Raw genomic sequence first — 23,024 nt, 5'->3', positions numbered from 1 at the left:
AATGAAATCGTAAAACTAAACTGCTAATAGCTGCCTCCCTATGGGGCCCATGGGTGATATTGAAACATAGCTTCAACACACAGTGCCTGCTCCAGCTTTGTCAAGACAAGATGGAGACCTCAGCTACTGGCTGTGCTACACTCTATCCCCCTTTCTTCTCCAGTGACCTTTCACTCGCATCATACACTACCTCACCACCCCTAATGCTTCCACTTCTTCAGTCAAAAATGTGCACTCTACCACCCTTCCTTCTCTGGTTTTAATGTTACGCTCATCATAAACTACACACCCCACCATGCTTCTGCCCCACCCTGTTTCAAAAAATCCATTCCAACACCCTTTCTTTTCAAATTAACTTATATTCTCCTGATAGCCCAGGGGAACAGTGCACTCTCCACACACACAACTGCTACCCCTCTTCAATCCAAAACTCTTTTTTTACACTCCCTTCTCCAGTAATCTTTTACTCTCCTAATAATAATCCCATTGCCCCAAGTTTGGACCCTTTTCTCCATCAAAACTGTGTGTTCAAACCCTTTTCTGCTGAGTTAGTCTTTTTTTCTCCAAATAGGATACTCCTCCCCCACACCTCTGCCCCACCTGTAGGAAAGGTCTTCTAAGCCCCTATCTTCTTCAATAACTGTTTATTCCCTTGTAGACTACTACTCACACACTCTGCCCCATCTTTCCCAAACTTCTCTTTTAGTGTCCGCGATTGTCCTGTATTTACTTACCTGGTCGATGATACCTACCATTCGCCTGTGACCCCTCCTCCTTCTACAAATCTATTTTACCCATTTCTTTCTCCAATTGTCTTTTAATCTCATGACGGGCAACGTACCCACCTCACCAATTCCCACCCCCTCCAAAATATCTCTCCTATCTACCTTCCCTCTGGAGTTATTGTGTACTCTCCCGTTAAACTTGTTTTGGTCCAACCCAATGCCTCTACCCCCTCTTCTTTTCAGGACCTTTTCGACTAACCGAGTTTCTTCTCTTGCAATCTTTTTCTAGCCTGGTAGACTGCTCCCCTCCCATGCCTTCCCAAAAATCTCTCCTACCCATAACTTTTCCAGTAATCTTGCACTCTCCTGTTAGACTTCACCCATCTTCCTCCACCTACCGCCCCCCTCCTTCTAAAAACTCTTTGAATCTCCCTTCATCTTCAGTTAACTCTTTACTCTCCTGGTAAACGGTTTGTACTCCCTTACTAACCACTCCTGTTGCCCCTCCCCCAGCCCGCTCTCCCAGTATATAACATCTATCGGATGTTCCTAATCAATAACATTACCGGAGCCTGTGGCTGTTTTCGAGATCGAATAAAACTGCAAGAAAGCAAACAATCTTCAGAAAGGCTACGATAAATAACATTACAAGGTCAAAACTCAGTCCCAGGCTGCAAAAGTCATTTCTACTTTGAGTTTGTATGCTGTCTTCCTGCATAATTTCCAGTCTCTGGTTGTATCTGAAGGTGGGTTGTTTTGTGGTTTTCGCTTTGTACCCAATTTAGTGTGTCGAATGTCGACTAGGCCACACCCTCCGATGTGAGTCCATGATGGCAGGATAGAAGATTTTCTTTAAAATTACCGCTTGAGTTCAGAGAGGAAAGGGGTTCCGGGTGCTTGTTCTCGGAAGTATAAAACGCCTGACTTCCTTTAGTGCTACAGCACTGTGCCACTCGATGGAGAATCTTGTTGCAAATCCGCGGTAGCCCCCCTGCTCTGTCTGTCATCTCGTCTCTTGGTACTTTGCCCGATCTGACTGCAGTGGCGGCGATGGGTACTGTTTGTCTTGTCTTGGCCGGTAGATGGCGCTGCCTCACTGCTGTAAGGACAGTTCTCCATCGTGGAAGCCCGGGAGGTCTTGAACATCTCCGTCTCGGGACCAGCCCTTCTCTGTAGGCTCTGTTTCTTGCTTGCATTGTCTGGTGGGAGCACACCGTGGAGCGGCCGTACAACTCGCCGGGATGTTTTAAAGGTGCCAACCCCATTTTACAACTATGTGCCTAGTTAAAACAGTGCATTTACATATCGGGCAATGGATTGACTCACACGTGTGGTACTGGATCGTGATTGGGGTGACAGCCAAGAACGCCAAACGCACGGTATTAGAACAGTAACGTCATCGCTTTGACTACTGTCAACTGAATTCTACCAACCCCAGAGAGGGGCAGTGTCTTGCAAGCCAACATTTGGAAAGATGACAACGACCTATTATAATTGCTCTGCGAAAAGAGTAGCTATCATGTGAAGTTAACATAAAGTGGATGAAGGAAATATAACTTTAAAGAAAAGTTTTAAAAAAGTAGAAAAATGTCACAAAATGTCGAACAATAGTTGCGCTCCTGAATGGGAAATTGAATTTGGTTCCCAACCTCCCAGGTGCCAGTGTGAAAGTGCACGCGCCTTGCCTACTCGAACAATAGTGTAAACATGCAAAAGGGCCAGAGACTGTGCTAAAATAGACATGTAGGCGCGCACCCTTGGAAGACTTGGGCTGCGACTTGTCTTTATTATTCTCACTGCAGCTGGAGTTTATTCTCAAGCAGACGGGGTCCCCCCCTGCCTGGTGCTCTGCAGCCCTGGGCACTTCCACGCTTGTGGCTGTGAGGGATGATGAAAGCTTCCATAAATCAGAGTTCCTTCCCAGCCCAGCAGAAGGCTGGCTCGGCTCTCCCATTTCCGCCCTCTCCGGTGCACTCTCCCAGGCTCCCTCCCAGGCCCTGCTTCGGGGCTCTTTGGGACGTGGCTCCTCCCCCGCCGCCCGCCCCTGTGCCCCCAGCGGCTCAGACTCCCAGACCAAACTTTGTCTGGCTGCTTTGAGAGACACCATGGGACGCAGCATCCAGCCTCGTCAGCGCGGACTGCAGGGCGAGGCAGGACACCCCTCCGCCCCCACAGCACAGTAGAGGGGGCTTCAGCAAAGAACCCGGGCATCCATGCGGGCGTCGGATCAAGGGCAGAGGGCAACACCTGGTCGGGACCTGGCGTCAGCGACTGGGAGCTAAAGGAGGATGCCCGTCTCCGCCCCGGGGGCATTGGACTTCGGGCGCCGCGTCTGTGGGGTGAGTGAGGCACACTCTGGTTTGGAAGCCAGGGAGGAGCAGGCTGCGAAAAGGTGTTGCTCACTGACGGGCAAACCTAGCGCTGTACAGCTGAGGTGTCCTCCCTTTCAAGCTACAGCAGCCTCACTGGAGGCGAGCTCAAGAAACCTAGAGCAGCACAAGCAAGTCGCGCACACTGGAAACAAATGTACGCTCGCATGAGAAGTGCAACTGTACCTAGCGGGCCTGCGCGCTCTGGAAACCCTGGGGTATGTTAGTACCCTGGAAACTTACTACATTCCAGTTGGAGGTCGGCGCACTCAGTGGGTGATTAAACTAACGCAGGTCTGCCGAGATGTGCACACTGGCTGGACAACCTAGCGCAGCCCAGCTGAGGTGTGCGGACTTTAACTCTAGCGCAGAGGGGCGTGGCTATCAATGGTGCAGCACATGCAGTGGCACCGAGGACTAAGGGGCCAAGAGCTGACCAATTGTGACTTGATATTACTGCCCAACGCAGAATTCGGGGGTGCTGTGCATTGTCCTTGCGTGGGATGTGCGCTCTCACTGGAAAATCTGGTGCAGCCCAGCTGAGGTGTGTGGACTTTAAAGCCAGGGGGTCAGTGGAGTGTTACCATAATCGTATAGCAGATGCTACATCAGGGCCTAGTTTATAAGGGGGGATGTACTGCTCCCTAATTGTGGCATCCTTTACTACCCATTCCAGAATCGGGTGGTGGGAAGGATCGGGGGCATCTTCCTTTCTTGGGATGTGTGCAGTGACTGGAAAACCCAGCCTGACACAGATGAGGTGTGCGGCCCTTTAGCCTAGCGAGAACGGGTGCGTGCCTATCAGTGGGGCAGCAGGTGCAGTGGCACCGGGACTCGAGGCCCGGTGGGCCCAATGCTCCGTGATTGCGGCTTTTTGTTACTCCGCAGTTCAGGGTCTGGGAGAAATTTCCTCCACTTGCATTAAGGCCCTTGGCAGCCTTGCTCCGTCACTGATGGGCGATGTGCACACTGCTAACGAAAGGGGAGGGAGGGCTACGAACTGGAAACCTACCTACTGCAGTCCATCTGAAGGTGTGTTGGAAACCTATCCCAGGGCAACGCATGTGTCCGTACAGACTGGGAAACCTAGCCAGCCCACCAGAGGGGTGCCGCGGATTGTGCGCTCTGAGACCCGAGAGGAAGGAGTGTAGACTGGAGTCCTAGCACAGGCATCTGAGGTATGCGGACTGGAAACCTATCGGGAGGTTATGCCGCTCGAAACCAAGGAAAAGGAGTGTACACTGGAAACCTAGCCCAGTCCACCCGATGCGCGCGGTCTGTAAAGCTATCGTGCGCTCTGGCACCCGAGGGGAAGGAGTGCACACTGGAAACCTAGCGCAGCCCTCCTGTGGCTCGCAGCCTGGAAACCTGCCTGGCGATTGTGCGCTCTGGTACCCGACGGAAAGCAGCGCACACGAAAAACCTAGCACAGGCACCCAGAGGTGTGCAGTCCGGAGACGTACCAGGAGGCTGAGCGCACTAGGAACGCGGGGAGGGTGTGGCGGAAACCTAGCGCAGCCCACCAGATGCTCGCTGCCTGGACACTTATCGGGGATTATCTGTAGTGAGACCCGAGGGAAGGAGTGCACGCTGGAAACCTAGCACCGTCACCGTAGGTGTGCGGCATGGAAACCTACCAGGAGGTTATGCGCTGTAGGAACCGAGGGGGAAGATGTACACGGCAAACCTAGCGCACCCACCCGATGTGTGCGGCCTGGAAACCTAAAGTGGGGTTGTGCCACTGGGAACCGAGGGGAAGGAGTGTAGGATAGCGAGGGACTGAAATGGGGGCTGGTTGTGTTCTCACTGACCGAGAACCCTTGCGTAGCTACAGATCTTTGCACTGGAGAACCAGCGCAACCCACCCGGGGCGTGTGCGCTACCTACATGTGTGCGCACTGAGGAGCGGTCTCCGCTGTGCTGTGCCCAGTGACAGCCAGGCACTACCTAGCTGTGGTATGTGAACTCCTAGGCAAATCTAGAGCAGACTAACTGGAAGTGTGCGTGCTCACTGAGAATGCAGCTGAGGGCATGCACTACTTACCAACACTAGATAAGTACACACTGATGTAGTGTAGAGTCAAATGGGGACAAACCTAGCTCCGCCTATCTGGGGGTATGCTCTCTGACAGAGCAGATAGGCGCTATACAGCTGGGGGTGTGCAATCCAATGTGCACACACAGGCAGACAAACCTAGCTCAGCACATCTGGAGGTGCGCAAACTGTCAGTGAGACCTAATGGTGCCCAGCTGGAGCTGTGCGCACTCACTGGGCTGCCCATCGCAATCATGCTGGGGGTGGGCAAGCACAGGGAAGCCAATCAGAGATCAGCTCGTGATGTGTGCACACCGAAATGCGTACCTAGCACAGCACAGCTGTCAGTGATCATACTGCCTATGAATCGTAGTTAGGCCCAGCTCTAGGCGTGCGCACTGACTATATAGCCAATCACTATCCAGGAAAGACTAACAGGGAAACCTATCGCCGTTCCACTAGAGTTGTGCACACAGGCGAAGCGCAGGTGAGGGGTGAGCACATAGCAGGCTATAATTCATACCACACTTCGACGGTATGTGTGCAGTCAAGGTATTACGTGTAGAGGACAGCGTAGGCCACCTTAGTGTGTCATCTGTATTAATGTACCACCCACCAGCTGAATGTGTGCAAACACAGTGTATAGTGTGCATCGACCTAGTGCAGACCAGCTGAAACTATGCACTTAGTCAGGCTACAGTTTGTGCTTACGAAGCCGAGACAAGCTGAAGGAGTGTTCACTGACACATTGTGTTATAGTGACTCAGTTACTGCAGACCTGGTGAATGTGTGTACACGGGCAGTATATAGCGTGTACTGATTTGATGCAGACGTGCTGAGGTTGTTCACACGGACGGGATATTTATATTTCTTCCGGGCTACCACAGGCCTGTTGTGTGCCTGCACAATGGCGAACTGTAGTGTGTACTTGGCTAGCGTATCATAGACCGTCTTTGTGTGTGCACGCAGACAGGGTATAGTGCTACTCACCCAGCGCAGAGAAGCACCTGTACTGTACACGTACATGAAATATAAAGTGTGTACTAACCTACCACAAACTTCAGACTATCTAAGCACACTGCAAGGATGTATTGTGTACTGCTACCTTACTACAGACCATCTTAACGTGTGTATATAGACATGGTGTATATAGTGTGTAATACCCTACCACAGTCCAGCTGTATGGACACAGACGGCTAGAGTGTGTACTCATTTACCACAGGCCAGCTTCAAGTAACATACAACGTTTCTAATAACATACTACAGACGAGCTGAGTCTGTGCACACGGACGAGATATAGTGTATACTCCTCAAACCAGCTGAAGGAGTGCCCAGAGATTCGTTACGGGGTGTGTGTGCTAACCCGTTTCAGACCAACTGAATCCGTGCACGCAGACATGTACTGTAGTAATTATAATTGTTCAATTATTTTTAATATTAATTTCAAGGTAACTAATATGTAGCTGGGCACCACCACAGACACCCGCCCATGCGCCCTTGCACGGCCGTGCACGCACACATTCAAACGCACATGCACACGCGTACTCGCACACACGACTACAACCCCCACCCTGTCCCCCTCCTCCCCAGCCCGCTTTGCGATTGCTGTTACTAGTATGCTTAAGGCGCTTCTGAAGAGCGGAGAATTTGGGCAGACAGCAGGACACCTTCCGTGCACAATTGTGCCCCCTGCTCTAGACAGCTGCACGCCGGAGTTAGAGACGGCCGGAGGCGGTGCAAACCGCAGGGAGGCTCCGTGTGTGGGGGTGAGAAGAAAGGTGTTAGATGCGGCTGGCGCGTGGAGATTAGGCTAAGCACAATTGGCAGCGGAGATGATTTCTTGAGTGAGGGATGCCCCCCCGAGTGAGGGATGCCCCCCTCCACCGTCCCCCACCTCCAGTAGAGGCAAATACCGCGAGCCTGCAGCTGTCTTTTTCCTGTGGGGGGAGGTACCTGTGAGGGTGCCACACTGGTGGGTGGGGTGCTATGCTAGGGCATCATTTGTCGCACTATGTACTCCGCTTTGTACGATGAGTGTGAGGTTTGCACTTGGACTTGGTTTCAACGCAGAAGCGAAAGGGGGGGGGGCAGGTTTATGCGTCACATTGTTTGTGGAGAGCCAAACGTTAATGTAAAGGACCCGTTTTCGTGAGGTGACTGGACTGATACGTTACATTGTGCGGGGTGCAGATGTAAGGGAAGAACATAGGGTTAGTGAACTTGGTGGGGCGGGCACACACTTTGCAAGGACTTGGGCAGAGGTCCCTTGCACTAGATGGAATGGGCCTAGTTTTCTCCCGCCGGATGGTATTTGTAATTTGATTTTGTATCACACTTGAGCCATTGCACGCCTGCAAAAGCAGTGTGAGAGGAGGAGTGAAACGTTACAGCTCTAATATCATTGGGGCGAGTAGAGGTGAAAGGACCACTGTTGGTACTAGAGCTGGCAAACTGGTCATTTCAGTTCCGTAGCCCTATCGGTGCAATGAGTAAAGGCTCCAGACCGTAGGAAGTGAATTTGCAAGGCCTACCTGTACACTACAGGCTACTGTACATCACAAAGTCTATTTCTATACAGAAATAGGGGGGACGAATGAAGCCTGTTGTATGTAGAATTCTTGACCAAACTGTTTGTGCCCTGCAGGGTAGAAGCACCGTCTGTTCAGAGATGCCAATGTTAGGTGTCTGTTCAGTTGGGAGTGTGCAGAGTTTGGGTAAGTGTTGTCTGGCATAGCTATGCACCACTTTATGCACTGGGAGAAGGGTTTGAAGTTGTCAGCCAGAATAGGGCAATCACGGCTGGTAGTCCGTGGTCTGACTTCTTCGTGTAACAAGCATTTGCAATGCAATTGGTCTCACGTTTGCTCGGGTTAGAGGTATTAGCGTTGTAAATTCCTAACTGTACTTCTTGCCACATAATTTGAAAATGAAAAGTAAAACAGTTGACATAAGCGAGACGATTTAAAGCACCACGACCATCATGAGCGTAAGCGCGAATGAGACACACAAAAAAAAGTTCTCTCGCAGTCAACCGTATCGGCAAAAGTGCAATTATCCATGAGCCAATGGCCAAGGCGGTAAGAAAACTGGCTCAAGGAGGGACAAACATAAATAATTTACCAATGAAAACAAAGGTATTTTGAAAGGAAAGCCGATGAACGAGTGATAGTGACAGGCATGTGGTGGGTGTGGTTAAAAGCTCACAGATGGATTACAACAGCCCAGAGCACTTGCACTCAACCTAAAAATGAGCTGATCCACCTTGTTTTGCCCTTGCTAGTTTTTTAGGGTATTTGTTGGCAGTCCTGTACAGAATCAATTGCAGTACTCCTGGTTGGACTGCATGTATTCCATTCCAGTACTCCAGAAGGGTAGATTCATTGCAATATTTTGATTTGACTGAATAGATTTAGTTGCAGTACACTATCTAGATCCCACTGCAGTGCTCCAGGGTGGTCTGCATAGATTCTACTGCAGTAGTCAAAGTTGGACTGTATAGATTCCACTGCAGTACTCAAGGTTGGAATGTATAGATTACACTGCAGTACTCCAGGCTGGACTGTATAGATTGCACTGCAGTACTCCAGGAAGGACTGCTTAAATTTCGTTGCAGTACTCCAGGTTGGACTGCTTAAATTCCGTTGTAGTAGTCAGGTTACACTATGTTGATTCCTCTGCAGTACTCAAGGTTGGATTGTATAGATTCCATTGCAGTACTGCCGGCTAGACTACATAGAATCCGTTGCAGTAGTTACACTATGAAGATTTAATTACAAAATTCTAGGTTGTATTGTATAGGTTACATTGGCATACTCCAGGTGACACTACATAGATTCCTTTGCAAAACTCCAGGTTGAACTTCATAGATGCTTTTGCAGTACTCCAGCTTCCACTGTATAGGTTCCGTTGCAGTATTACAGCATTGACCAACACATTCTTGTTTGCCAAAAATGTTTCTTGAAAGAGGTGAGAGTGAAAGACACAGTCCTATTACACTGGGTGATGAGACTACACACTCTATGCAGTAGATAATGGGAGTGCAGTCTGTTGTCCTTGCTACTGAGGGCCCCAAGCCTTTAACATTGTATTTTGGGACTCGGATCTCTGGGACTGGGTGGCATTGTGACATGCCCTTTATATTTCTTTCTTGGGGTATGCTAGTTTCACTCTGTGCTGGGCTTGGTTCAGTGGACGTGCTGCACACAGTCTCATTCCACTGAATGAGAGGGCTCTTACTTCATACCGCCCACGCCGCATCCACCAGAAAGGCGGAATCCACTTTGGGGGGGGTGCATAAATACCCCCCAGGGATGAGGCGCGGGCCAGAAGTGACGTGCTCCGTGCGCACCCACCTTCCTGTGCTCACATCTCTCCATCCGCCCTGCCCGTCTCGCGAGACGGGCGGGATGATGTTACCCAGCAGCAACGCTGAATGAGCGTATGAGGCCAGGGGCTGCGGCGGCTCCGGGCCGTGTCCGAGATGCCTCGCCCCCCTAGATGGGGAGGCGCTCTGTCAATATATGAAGGGGCAGATTTATTTAAAGTTGCGCAGTGCAGCAATCAAAGTTGCGGTGCGGGGTTGTGCAAGGAGGGAAATACAGTACAGGCCCATATCTACAAATAAGCAAAGGTGCCGATGCCTTCCGCTGCGTTGCCACTCAAGCTTGCTGCCTATTGCCCAACCCACACTTGCGCTATAGTGCAAAGGTGTATGCCGATGTCCAGCATAGGTTTTGTACTGGAAATGTATCTTTCAAGGACAGAAAAGTAACCCAAAACATACACTAACACTTTTCAGACATTGTATGTGTGTTGTACAGTGCAGCACACATGAAGTTTTGGAAATACAGTAATGTCTCCAAGTTAACGTCTGCCTCAAAAAGGTGTTATTTTTTATTCAAAACCCTCCACACAATTGTTAATAGGTAGGGTTTTGCATCAAAAACAACGGGAGGTAGCATGGTGATGGCTGTGTACTACCCATGCAATGCTACCTTGACACAAATAATGCAAAGCAGTAAAGTGCCATGGTGTGTTATTTTTGGCCAGTTGTGTGCTGCAAATTAAATAACTGGTCAACCCTTTTAGCTGATATGTGTAACTTCTGGTGGCTCTGCACTAGTGCATAGTGTTGATAAATCTGCCCTGTGTGTTATAGTCACACGCTGTTCCCAGGGCAGGCTGGGATCACGACTTGGTGTCTTGGGAGTGTGTGGCATGGGCTAATGCTGGTTGCACTGACTCCTGGGGGTAGATTCTTAGGCTAATTGCAGTATGTGGCTGAACATAGTTATTGTGAACTGCATGGCGTTAGGGGACAGTCGTGTTACATAGGATAGTGCAGGTATGCTTTATGGACTGAAAGGTAGTGTATATAAGCTTGTTGTTCATGATTGCAAATTAGGTTTGAGCCCACAGGATTATTGCACCGCATGATGGGGGAACACTTTGCTATTACAGATTGTGGAGACACATGCATGTTATAATGGGTCAGTGGTTGGTCACTAACCTATTAAACATGGCAGCTGAGTGGAAGCACAAGTTTACTTCAAATGACTGATGATAGGAACACTAGCTTGTTATAAGGGAACATGATAGGTCTCTTGGTGGCAGTCTTGTTACACAGGGCAGGCGGGGGCACACCTTTTAGCACTGGTTGGCAGGAGAAAGCACAGGACTTGTACCCGGTGGCAATGCGGGAGAACAGCACAGTCCTGTTACAATGGATGGTGGTCATCTGCAGGGGAGGATGCTGGAAGAGGCAATAGGTCGTCCCATTGAAGGAAAGCAGCACCATATTGGTAAACCGGAAGGGGAGGTGGAGGGTAACGCCCTCTACGCCGGCACCACACTCAAACTCAAATGCAAACTCCAGAGAATCCAGAACACAGCCGCACCCCTCGTCCTTGGCCTCCCCCGCCACAAACAAATCTCACCACACCTCAAGTCCCTTCACTGGCTCCCCATAGACAAGCGAATCACATTCAAGATCCTCATCCACGCACACAAATCCCTCCACAACACCGGCCCAACCTACCTCAATGAAAGAGTTAACTTCCACACTCCCACACGCAACCTCCGATCAGCCGACTTCGCCCTAGCTTATCCCCCGCATCCAATGCACCAACACAGGAGGCAGGTCTTTCTCCTACCTCGCCCCCAAAACCTGGAACTCCCTCCCCACCAACCTTCGCAAAACCAAAGACCTCCTGGTCTTCAGAAAGAACCTCAAGACATGGTTGTTCGATCAGTGACCCTCCCTGCTCCCTCCCCCTGTCTTCCATTCCCCCCCCCCAGCGCCTTGAGACTCTCACGGGTGAGTAGCGCACTCTACAAATTTTTTGATTGATTGATTGATTGATGGGGGAGAGGCTTATGCTCCTGGATGCTGGAGCTGCTAATTTTGTACCTTGGGTTGTAGGCCAGTTGCATTGTATGGGACAATTATCTGGTTGAATTAGAAGACAAGACTAGTGCCTGCTACCCCAAATGGAAGCAAGAACATGTAAGAAGGGCGAGCATCATTAATTCAATGAGCTATGGGACACAGCCCCATGGTGCTCCATGACTGAGGGCACAGACTTCCCACCAGATGGGGTTGTGAAGAATCTCTGCGTCTTGTGCTGGAGAGTGGAGGCGCTGGCTTTATACCCTTTGTGGTTATTGCAAAGGTTGATGAGATGCAGGCTTGGCTTGTTGCAATTGGTGGTAGGACCAAATGGCGTACAAATGCGATAGTGAGGTACAGGCTTGTTTTATTGGGTTGTGAATTGAATGGTCATTTGCACTGGGTGGGTTAAGTAAGGATTAAGACTTAGTGCGCTGGAGTGGTGAAGGCATGCATATGTTACTCTTGGTGTGTGGGCTGGTGGCACAGGTTTTTTGCATCCGACAGTGAGGGATTTAGGTAAGATGTTTGCCCTAGGTAGTAGAGGGAAGTAACTATTGTTATATATGGCGGCGTACCTCCATTTTGCATTTGCTGTTACTAGACACAAACTTGCTACAAAAGGGTAGTAGTGTGACATACACACACTTGCTACAAAGGGTAGTATTATGACACACACTTGTTGCAGTGGATGGTGAACTGTACTGGATAATGAGGACCAGTGCTTAGTTTGCAAATAAAAACATACCAGTGCCCAAAGCTCTCATCTGAAACAGGCGGCTGCTACAATTAAATGTGCAAGCATGGAATACTGAGGCAGCGTAATCCTTGAACCATCTCGGACTCTTTAATCCATTTACAGCCACTCCCTGCCCCTTCAGCTCACTCTTGCAGCTTTCTCCTTTCACCCTTTGTGACGCTTTTTCGCTTTTCTCTTCCTCCGTCTTTCCCATATGTGTCCTTCACTCACAGTAAATGTTTGAGGCAGAAAAATAAGTGCTGGCCCTCAAAAATAAGTGCTGGTGCCCCACACCGGAAATTACTTGCTCAAATTAAGCATTGAAAGAGCACGTTCTTGGTACACTATGTTGATTGATGGTAAATGGGCCTTTTTAAATGCATGCTGAATGTTGGAGACATAAACTTGTGCACTATATATTGGAATACATCTCATTACTCATGGTGGATTTTTGGGGAACAAGCACGGTACATTGTTTACATCCTCATCCCAAAGCTTACCCTTGCTCCTTGTGCTCTTTCAGGTGGCGGAGAGGAGCCCCAGCAGCAGAGAGGTGCCTTCAGCAGAGCCCCCGGGAGCTCTGAGAATAAGGCTGCAGCCCCCCTCGGAGGAGCAAGAAGAGCCCTGTGGCAGTCGGCCTCCACCAGAGGGTGCCGGGGCTGCAGCCCTCCTGGAGCTGGGAGAAGGAGCTGCGGGAAGATGGTGCGGGAGCTGCCGGCTCACACTCAGCGAGCTCCAGAGGCAGGCGCTGAGATTGGCTGGCCCTGGGCCACACCTGGTAAGAAGAGTCCTTGGGTTGAGCTGCAAATAACTGGTGTGGGGCACTGGGTGGCTCTGTGCTGTACATGGGGTGCCCTGGATCAGGCGCAGATTACAAAACTTAGGAGCAGAGGTAAAACTATGTATTGGGCATTGCACAGTCCAGAATGCCCAAGTGGGGAGAAGGCAAAGTGCATATTTTAGGATCCACTATTACAGGATCTAAATGGAACTAGGGTATTGAGGCTACCACATAGAACTCATTACAAAGATAAGTGATGTAAACTAAGGGCCATGTTAAAAAACACCAGCTCATTTGTACAGCCCAAGGTTCACAGGGGGAGTCATCGATGATACTGTACTGCGCATAGAGCCTCCTGCACAGTGTATATCAGAGATGCAGTTGCAGGAGGGCTACATCTTTAGGAGATTTACGGCATTATGACAGAGTATGCCAATGATTTTCAGTTTAAATAATTGCATATGTGTTTATATGGTTATTTATAAATCTGGCAGAGATCTGGCTCACTTGCACGTGCTGTGCAATCACTGGTATAAAAGTACAGGCAGCAGATCCTTGGAGGTGCAAGCTTCCCAGAAAGCGGTGTTCATATCTGCAAACCAAGGAGATTATTCTAAGTGGAGTTAAGGGTCCTACACTGAAGAACAAAATAAGGGTGCGTTGAGCGGACACACTAAGGAACTGCGCCTTGTCATAATTCCGATGTACAAAACTAAATCAGATTAATGCATTCATGCATACTCTGCATAAGGTAGAAATGGTTGCTGGTCACTTTCTTACATATATAACACTGTGCACAAGGCAGATGCTGCCTTGATCTGGACACGTTATTGAGTTTGGACATGCCATGCTGTTGGTAGCACTGCTGAGAACTAGTCACTCTGTTGCATATACGCACACACACCATGTACTGAGTAAGATTACTATCTATCTATCTATCTATCTATCTATCTATCTATCTATCTATCTATCTATCTATCTATCTATCTATCTATCTATCTATCTATCTATCTATCTATCCGTCTGATCTTGTTGCTCAAAAGCTGGAGACTATCTGAGCTCAGCAGTTGGATGTCAACACATATACTCATATAAGGTCTGTGTTTCTGAAGATTTTTCTCCCTCCTTTGCAGTCCCCAGGGATCTCCTTCAGCTTTGCTGCCCTTTAACAATTGGGACGGACGCACCTCTGATGTCACACGTTCTCGTGACCTTTTCATTCTATCATACACTGAGGGATCAACGGTATTGACATTTCCCTGATCAATCTGATCAATCTAATCAATATTTCATGTTGTCAGACTGCCCTAAATCTGCCAGGTTGTGTGCTGAACGCAGCTGGTTTGAACTGAGTGCTGATTTTATTGAGATTATGTTTTCATTGCAATTTTTAGCTGTGCATACTTGAGAGAATACATTATTTTCTTGGCTTCCTTATATTTTTACCCAGTTGATTCAAACTAATGGCAAAGCTCGGGGTGCACTGCTACAGTCTTGGGTACTTGCTGATGGCCCTAACTGGCAGGCCCTGTGTTCGGTATTCAGTAATCATGAATGTGCAATAGCCACCATTCAGACCTCAAGTTATCGCGAGAGTAGTAATTGTGGAGCTCTGAATACCTGAATGCGTTTGACCCGCAAGGATCATCAGCGAGCTCCTCTAGATCAAATTATAACCTTTCTGCAGCAATGAACGGTAAAAGTGCTGCTTTCAAAGCACATTAGCGAAAATTAACAATCTCATACTGCCCACGAGAGGAAGGGTTTTTGGGCTGAGAAATGTTACCATTTCAATGTTCAACCAAGCTAGTATTCAGGTGAAGGTGCCCCAAAGAATGTGCAGAGTGGCAAATGTGTGAGACATTTTGCTCTTATTAGCTATGGACTGTTAAAATAAATAGGATTTTTTGCAAGTGTTAGCTTTCCTTAGTAGCAGCCCAGAATTATGTAATGTCTACCTACAAAGCAAACTGTTCAGATTAAATGAACCTGGCAGTCCATGTTAATTTGCAAATGAGCCTTGGTCCTAATTGGAACAGTATGATGTATATAAATAGGAGATTATGGGGGTCATTCCGACCCCGGCGGGCGGCGCCCGCCGGGCGGAGACCGCCAGAAGACCGCACCGCAGTCAAATGACCGCGGCGGTCATTCTGACTTTCCCGCTGGGCGGGCGGGCGGGCGACCACCAAAAGGCTACCCGCCCGCCCAGCGGGAAAGCCCCAGCAACGATGAAGCCGGCTCCGAATGGAGCCGGCGGAGTTGCTGGTGTGCGACGGGTGCAGTGGCACCCGTCGCGATTTTCAGTGTCTGCTTTGCAGACACTGAAAATCTGAATGGGGCCCTGTTAGGGGGCCCACGACACCCGTTCCCGCCATCCTGTTCCTGGCGGTTTTTACAGCCAGGACCAGGATGGCGGGAAGGGGGTCGGAATCCCCATGGCGGTGCTGTGAGCAGCGCCGCCATGGAGGATTCTTTGGGGCAGGGGTAAACCGGCGGGAAACCGCCGGTTGCCCTTTTCTGACCGCGTCTTTACCGCCGCGGTCAGAATTGCCCATGAAGCATCGCCAGCCTGTTGGCGGTGCTTCCGCGGCACTCTGCCCTGGCGGTTTTCAACCGCCAGGGTCAGAATGAGGCCCTATGTATTTGTGGAATACACATCATCAAGGAATGTGTGTGTTGGTGTAGGGAAACATTGTTCCTGGAGTCGATCATTGGGCGAGAGTGACCAGTGATGCAGCTCACCAAACATTCTGCTTATCCAGTCCTGTGGTTGTGTCTTCACTCTTTACATCAGTTATTCAATCACAAGTCTGAGTACACATCAACTCCAGTACCCCTTGTTCTTGTTAGACAGACTCTGACATTGCCTGCCACAGACATCAGGATGCTGCCTTTCTAGTCTTCCGCAAACCTGGGTTAGAGTTGTGATTTTCATCACCGAAAGGTAAAATGACAAACCATGTGCTTTATGAACTGTTGCCTTTGTTTCAGGTGAAAATAGATTCTTCCACAATGCTGTGGTGCCAGTGGAAGAAGATTGTGTATTGGGGGCCCCATATGTCTCACTTTTACCTTGGAAAGCCCACTTCCAACATCCTCCTTGGAGGAGTGCCTAGCCTATTCCCTCTTCTTCACCACCTTCATGGGGAAGCACTCATGGACGTCAATTCACCAAAATGCCAGGAATAGAGGAAGTGACATCAGACGACATTCCATCTTTTCTTTCACTCACACACACACATGGTTACACATACATACAAATTCACTCATACACACAAATTCACTCATACACACACTCTCTCTCACATAAACACACTCTCACCCGCAAGCACACACACAACATACACTTAAAAGTGTTTTTACTTACCTCAGCTACCAAGGAGGTTCATATTCCAGGGAGCTGTACTGCATTTTTATTACACTAATAGTGAGTAATACATTATTCACTATTACTGTAATAAAAACTGTTTGAAAGTAAGGAAGTGGGGCCCCAAGCAATGTTCAAAAGGACGAGCTGCCCCTGTTTTCCTGGCACTGAATTCAGGCCGACCCTGCTTAGCGCTTCCGAAATTGGACTGCCTCAGGCTACGGCCGTAGGTAGTAAAAGCTGCCATTTCAGGCCTCTTGTGCACCTGCCAGTCCCATTTGCAATGCACACGGGGTAGGCTGGTGCACAAAAGCCCTGGCAGTTTTTGCTGCCTATGGCCCTAGCCCGAATTTAGGCCAGGGCCGTAAGGAGCAAAAGAAAGCTGCCGTTTCAGGCCTCTTGTGAACTGGCCTGCCCCATGTGCAGTGCACAGGGTACGGGCCTGTCACAAGAGTCCTGAAACAGCAGCTTTCACTGCCTATGACCATCTTCTGAATGCGCCCGATCTCAAAAGCGCTAAACAGGGTCTGGCCTGGCTAACCAGGTCCGACCCTGCTTAGCGCTTTTGAGATCGGGCGCATTCAAGCCTCCGCGGCTCACGGAACTCCGCCTCCATGGAATTGCGCACAGTTTTTAATCAACTCCACTGAATTCCATCGAGTGGAACTCAGTGAACTCTGCCCAGGCCTAATTACGATCCCAGTTTATCTTACAGGAATCATAATAGAGTGGACTGGATATCCCCCACGTCTGTGCCTGAGAAACCCTTTGTCTAGTGGCAGTTTTGACTCATCATAAAATAGCACAGAGGAATAATGTGCCTGCTGCAAAGAACATGTACCGTTAAGGTTACAAAACTGAGTGTGAGTGAACTATAAGTGGCGCTTTAAAATAAAATGAAATGTATGTCTGAGAGGGACTATGGAGAGCTGAGAGACACTGTTGGAGAGTGGTAGTGAGGGAATTTGTGGAGGAGGTGTCACGGGTGGGAGGTGGGCACGAAAAAGGACTGTCGCTTCAGGCACCTCCAGTGCTAAAGCCGGCCCTGGACTTGGTCGTGCCTAATTTGCAAACTATAAAAATATAAGTGCAGAGTCCCAAAGCACATCTAAGGAGCCTGCTGAGTCTTACTAATGCTGAAGCCCCTGAATAGCAAAGCAAGTCACTTCCTTCTACAACTCTACACCCCCTGCCCTCATCCTTGTAGCTTCGTTTTCACCCCTGTTGCTGCCTTTGCCACTGTTTCTCTACCCTTCTCTTCCTCCCTTTTCTGCCTTTCATTCGCTTGCTCTGGGACTGGGTGAAAGTCTGGTGATGAAAAATTTGTATTGGCGCCAAAAATGGGTGCTGCAGCCACCGGCACAAATTAAGCATCAGACTGCTATATAGCCGTGGTCAGGCATAGAAAAATAGGTACCTGGGATAGGTGAATTGCCGAGATTTAACTGTGCTAGCCCGCGTGTAATGCTTGCTGTTCTGAACCCCGCAGATGATTACTACGGATACTCTATCGTGGAATATAATTTCTGAGGCTCTGCAAAGAGCCAGGGGCTCACAGGTCCTGGCAGGAAGATACAAATAATATTAAAGTGTCTGAGTTTCCTTTTTTTTTATTGTTCTCCGGCGAGCATTGTTTTGCACACAATGTGACTTGGGGTGTTTACGAAGTCTATTAGAATCGAGGTTCTCTAAAGGAAGCCTCCGCCACTTGACCTCCATTCACATCGAGGGTTCTGCCGCCGCCAGCAGAGTTCCCATTGTATCTATATATAGGTGTAGGGGTGTATTGTGTGGTGATGTCCGAAAGTGTGGATTTAATACTTAGTTTTTATTTTCCCACTGTACGATGTGAGTGGGTGGCAGCTCTTGCGAGCGCGGACCTGTCCTGAATAGTGAATGGAAGTTTGACTTATCATTGTCCAACTTCTGAACTCCGCAGACCTGCCCGGAAGTGTACAATGGCCGCCTTCTTCTCTAGCCCAACCGGGCCCTTCATCTGTGGCTGGGAGGTAATGGCTCTTATCTCAAGACGGGAGGAAAATGGATCTTTGTCATTGTAAAATACATGTGCTGGGAAGTCAATGGCTCTTGTTCAGGTGTTTGGGTGAGGAGACCTTTCCCCGGGGTCACGTTGTGTGGTCTCATTTGTGTAAGCCTCTCAGGGAGGCAGACCTCTTTGATAAGAGGCTGACGATAGGTAAATGAATCCCCCCGCGTCTGTGATTTGAGGCATGTAAAGAAAAGTAATAACTTAATAGCGGTCACAGTGCGAAGGCCATGGCAGTGTTGTAGGCCGATAGGGTTACAGCAACAAAAAGGTCGCTTGTAATAATGGGCCTTCTGTTGCATGCTCTAAGGCGCATTTTGGGACTGAGCATGGAAGAGATACACCAGCGTAAGCTCACGCACAGACCTCTTGCATCCTTTCAGTTTTACTACAGACGTTAATGTTGGAAGACGTTGACGGAAGTACAAGAATCAAGCATCAGTCGACGTAATCATACGCAGTGGTCTGGCTTTGTAGTACTTTTTACTTAGTATATGATACTTACCAACCTCACACTCCATTGACGCTTGTAAGTCATGTCATGCTCTCAATTTCTTGATCTCTAGACCTTAATAAATTAAGTTTGTTATAAAGTTGGCCATCCCAATCCTACCCTTTAAGTACCCTATGGAGTAAATAGGTTTTCGTCATGGCCATTAGCAAACCTTAGTTCAGGCGATATTGTTCCTCCTGGCGTGCTAGCATTCAGCGTGCAGGAATGCTAAGACAGAACTTTAGGGGGCATCGTCTATATGGGAAGAATGCATGCTTGTTACCATAATAAGCAGGGGATCTTTCAGCACAGGGTTTGGAAAATATCCGCGCACCTGGATTACTGGCTCCCTGCAGGTGGCCAGGGACATGGAGATGAAAGAAGGCCTCACTCCTGCTCTTCATAAGCTACCAGTGAAGGGAAAAGCAGTACTTTAAAGATCCAGCTTTAATGGCCTGGTGAAGAACAAGACCTGTTTGTAGTATCATGAGGCTAAAATGCCCACAGTGTGTTTACCAGTTTTTTATTCAGTACCAATTTTTCAATTTCTACTAGATGAACTTATCTAGCAATTTTCTCAGATTTTGCGTTTTATATATAACAAAACAGGGCATGACATACAGGTTTTTTTTTTAATTTGTATTCCACGTGGTGACATACTCGTATTTTCCCTACAATAATAGCTATTTGTAATACTGAAAGCATGTATTGTGCAAAATATGCAGTTTTTGTGCTGTGCAAATCTGACTTATTGGGCGCTGTGCAATAGGGGAATGCTGAGAATATGCACAATAGTTCTTACGGATTTTGGGCAGCAATGGCCTTTGTAAAAATGTTCTGCTGTGTTCTGTGCAAGCCTGGGTACTGTTTAGTACATTGGCACTTGGCCTCGTTTGTCCCCCTGCCCGAAGTTAGAGGCTTGCCTCTGAAAAATGTTCTGAATTGGGGACAGCAATTTAAAGGGATCATTTATTTACATTGGCTCTGAACAGTGATTTCAGGTAAAATGTGAGGAGTAATGGTAAAAAAAAAAAAAAAAAAAAAAAAAATTCTAAAGACATCTTATATTTCAAAGCCACATGTCTTTATTACACACATTAAGTCAGTTTTGCTGAATGCAAGTATTTCCAAGTTATAGTTTATGGAAAACAAGACTAGGGACATGAAGTCAAGTGCTCAAGATCACACAATAAGCCTGACTCACAGAGTTTTTTTTCCATGAGAAGGTGTGACATTCTTAGGCCACTCGAATTATGTGGCAGTGGAGGACCAGTTTATGTGACAGGGTTGAATAAATTATATGACAAGAAAATGTAAATTATGAACCTTAATGTGAAACATTCTGTCACAGTTTTATTTAGCAAGTTTGGCAATTTAGCACAAATTAAAAGTGAATGGGCAAAATGTTCACTTTCTTAGCTCCTGTTTGCCGCCTGAATGTCGCAGCCAACAACTGAAAAGTGTCTTCAAAGGGTCTGCCACTTAGCAGCATGTGTGCTTTTTAAGTAACTTTTAATTGATTTGCTCTAAAACAAATGTGTACCTTTATTGATATCAGAAAATTAAGTAGCAGAATGTGAATTATGTGGCAAGCGTGGCAAACCCATAAGTATGTGGAAAGAAAACACAGTGGCGTAAAAGTACATAACTCCAATGGCCATGGGCTTACCTTTGAAAATGCAAGAGCAAATCACACTTAATACAGAAACATCTTTGTAATTCCAACCCATGTATATAATGGAAGGACCTTAATCAAAACAAAATTCATGTTGCCTACCTCCATGGTGGGCGGTAGTTATTTTTCTGCACTACTTCACTTTGTATAGGACTTAATACCACCGTAGGCAGTTTCCACATAAGAATCATCTGCGGATCTGATACCTGAGATTCAGGGAGCACCTTGGATCAATGAAGAAGTTGATCCTATGGGCTGTATTACAATGGGAATTGACGAAAGGAAGTGTAATTAACCTGGCGTTCTTTGAGGAGGACACTACTTTCAATTGTCTATTGGTGAGTGATGATGGGCCAAATCACACTTGTAATGTTAAGGCATTTTTAGGCAGTCGCTGTGGCATCCTTCTATATAACTGTGTTAAAAAATAAACTTCCTAATCAAGTGGCAACAAAGTATAGACAAGTCGCTATCGTGGAACCCTGTAACCCAACTTTTGTGGATCCTGTGAAAAGCGGAAACTTCCCAGTTTGCAAATGGATAATCATGTTTGGTGTGTGAATGGAGTACCTTTGGGGCAGGGCCTCTGGAATTATGTGGCAGGAGAGGGCATAATTATGTGGCAAGGTTGAGTAAATTATGAGGCAAGAGAAGGCAAATTATACACTATAATGTGGCGCATTTCTTAATAGTATTACTTCAATATTTCATCATTTTTAAACTTGGTACCACTGTGTTGGCATTGGTTGCACCTCATTAGTACCAGTTTAACACCTAAATATAGCAACCAGAAAGGTGACAAGACAACCTTTGCAAAGGGCCTTCCACCTCATCGCAACACGTGTCACTTGACTTTTGAACCGTTTGAGTTAGAAAATAATTTGTTGTTGAAATCTGCAGATTATGTGGCAAACGGTGCATTATGTGACAAATGTGGCAGCTCTGTAAGTATGCAAAAATAGCTGCAACCGCACAATCACATAATTCAAGTGGCCCTGCTTTGGGGTAATATTTATGGCTGGGAGAATGAGCCAATTTAATAGGGGGTATGAAGACCCGTGGCCTGTCCATCCTGTATGTGGGTATTCAAAAACCCCAGGTTGCCAGTGCTGTGGCATTTAAGGTGAATTCAGTTGCATCTGTGTGTAGAGCCTTCTGAGAAAGGGATCCAAGCTACCTAAGAAAACTCAGTTCCGCCACCCCCCTGAACAAACCTACAAAAACTAAAGCTGAAGTGGTGCTGCCATGCTATTAAAACAACAAACACAGAGACAGATCCTAGGTGTTCATGGACCCCTGCTCTGGAATATCCTTATCCTTTCCTTGAAACCACACCCAAGTCGTTCACACGCAAAACACGTAAGCACTTATACCACACAAATTAAGCTACACTAGACTAATCTGCAAAAGAGCCACTGGTAAGCTCACCCAGTCCAACTAGATTCAAAGTGTTTCCTCCTATTGTTGGGGTTTCATCTTATCCAAGGTTGAGTTGTCTCTGTGGTGAGGCCTTAGTAATACTGTTCCACTGTCTATTGATTTGTCTGCTGACCTACCTTCTTTACAAATTTTAATCTTACCCCAGGGATTTAGAACTGCCAAAGATTATTTTGGCTTGTGTATGTTAAGAAATTTGCATATGGTGTTGTGGCACACTGTAAACATTTAGAATACTGGATGGCTTTGTTTGAGAGTGTTATAATTTATAATATTTACTACGAGTATATTCTACTACAGTTTGCTATTAAACACTTAACATTGTTTGCTTGTAATATTATAACATCTTAACGTTCACTATTCTCATTCTCCAAATGTTCTACACTTATTCTGCACTCTTGCGTCGTAAAAACCATGCCGCCTAAAGCCCTTGCAAAGAGGAAGTTATTGTGTAAAAATGATTTCCTGAATTTTGTATTTTTGTCATAATATTTACTTTTTCGTGCAGTTGTACTTGTCTCAGACAGGAGGCTGAACATATCCTGATTTGTGGTACCTTAAAGACCTTGCTTCTGCTTGACGGCTCGTGAAGTAGGGAGTACATTGGAAGTCGAACAGAATCAGTCAGGATTAAATACAGTCCTTTGTTATGAAGAACGTAAAGGAATCAAATTTATTTTACCGGGTCCCATTTCTGGACAATACTGACTACGGCCTGTGCTTAATTGCTTCTTCAAGACAACATTAGGCCCACTTCTAATAGTTTATATAACTTAAGTATATTTTAGCAAATCAGTCCTCCAAATATCTCAGTTTAACAATCATGTGAATTGCCCATTTACAATGTATTGCCAAATTGTTCCCATCTCTGAGCCCTCGGTGCTTGTCTTTATCTATAAAACATCAGATCTTGCAGCTGTTTTTGTTTGTGGCTGTCCCTATGATGGCTTCAAGGCACTAGGAAA

General features: G+C 47.4%; 1 protein-coding gene across 3 annotated transcripts in view; it reads left to right on the top strand.

The window, feature by feature from the left end:
- KIF26A (kinesin family member 26A) overlaps positions 1-23,024 on the top strand; it is a 212,394-nt gene that overhangs the window by 7,164 nt on the left and 182,206 nt on the right. For 2 of the 3 annotated variants that reach the window (XM_069207259.1, XM_069207257.1), the window contains exon 2: positions 12,780-13,034. In XM_069207259.1, coding sequence (XP_069063360.1) covers positions 12,780-13,034 — 255 coding nt within the window. Of the gene's footprint in view, positions 1-2,784; positions 3,065-12,779; positions 13,035-23,024 lie in introns of those variants that run through there. The other variant, XM_069207258.1, reaches the window with a different exon arrangement.

This window comes from Pleurodeles waltl, chromosome 9, assembly GCF_031143425.1.
Source record: "Pleurodeles waltl isolate 20211129_DDA chromosome 9, aPleWal1.hap1.20221129, whole genome shotgun sequence".
NCBI classification, from domain to species: domain Eukaryota; kingdom Metazoa; phylum Chordata; class Amphibia; order Caudata; family Salamandridae; genus Pleurodeles; species Pleurodeles waltl.
The sequence above is the reverse complement of the archived record's forward strand: the minus strand, read 5'-3'. Positions and strand labels throughout refer to the sequence as shown.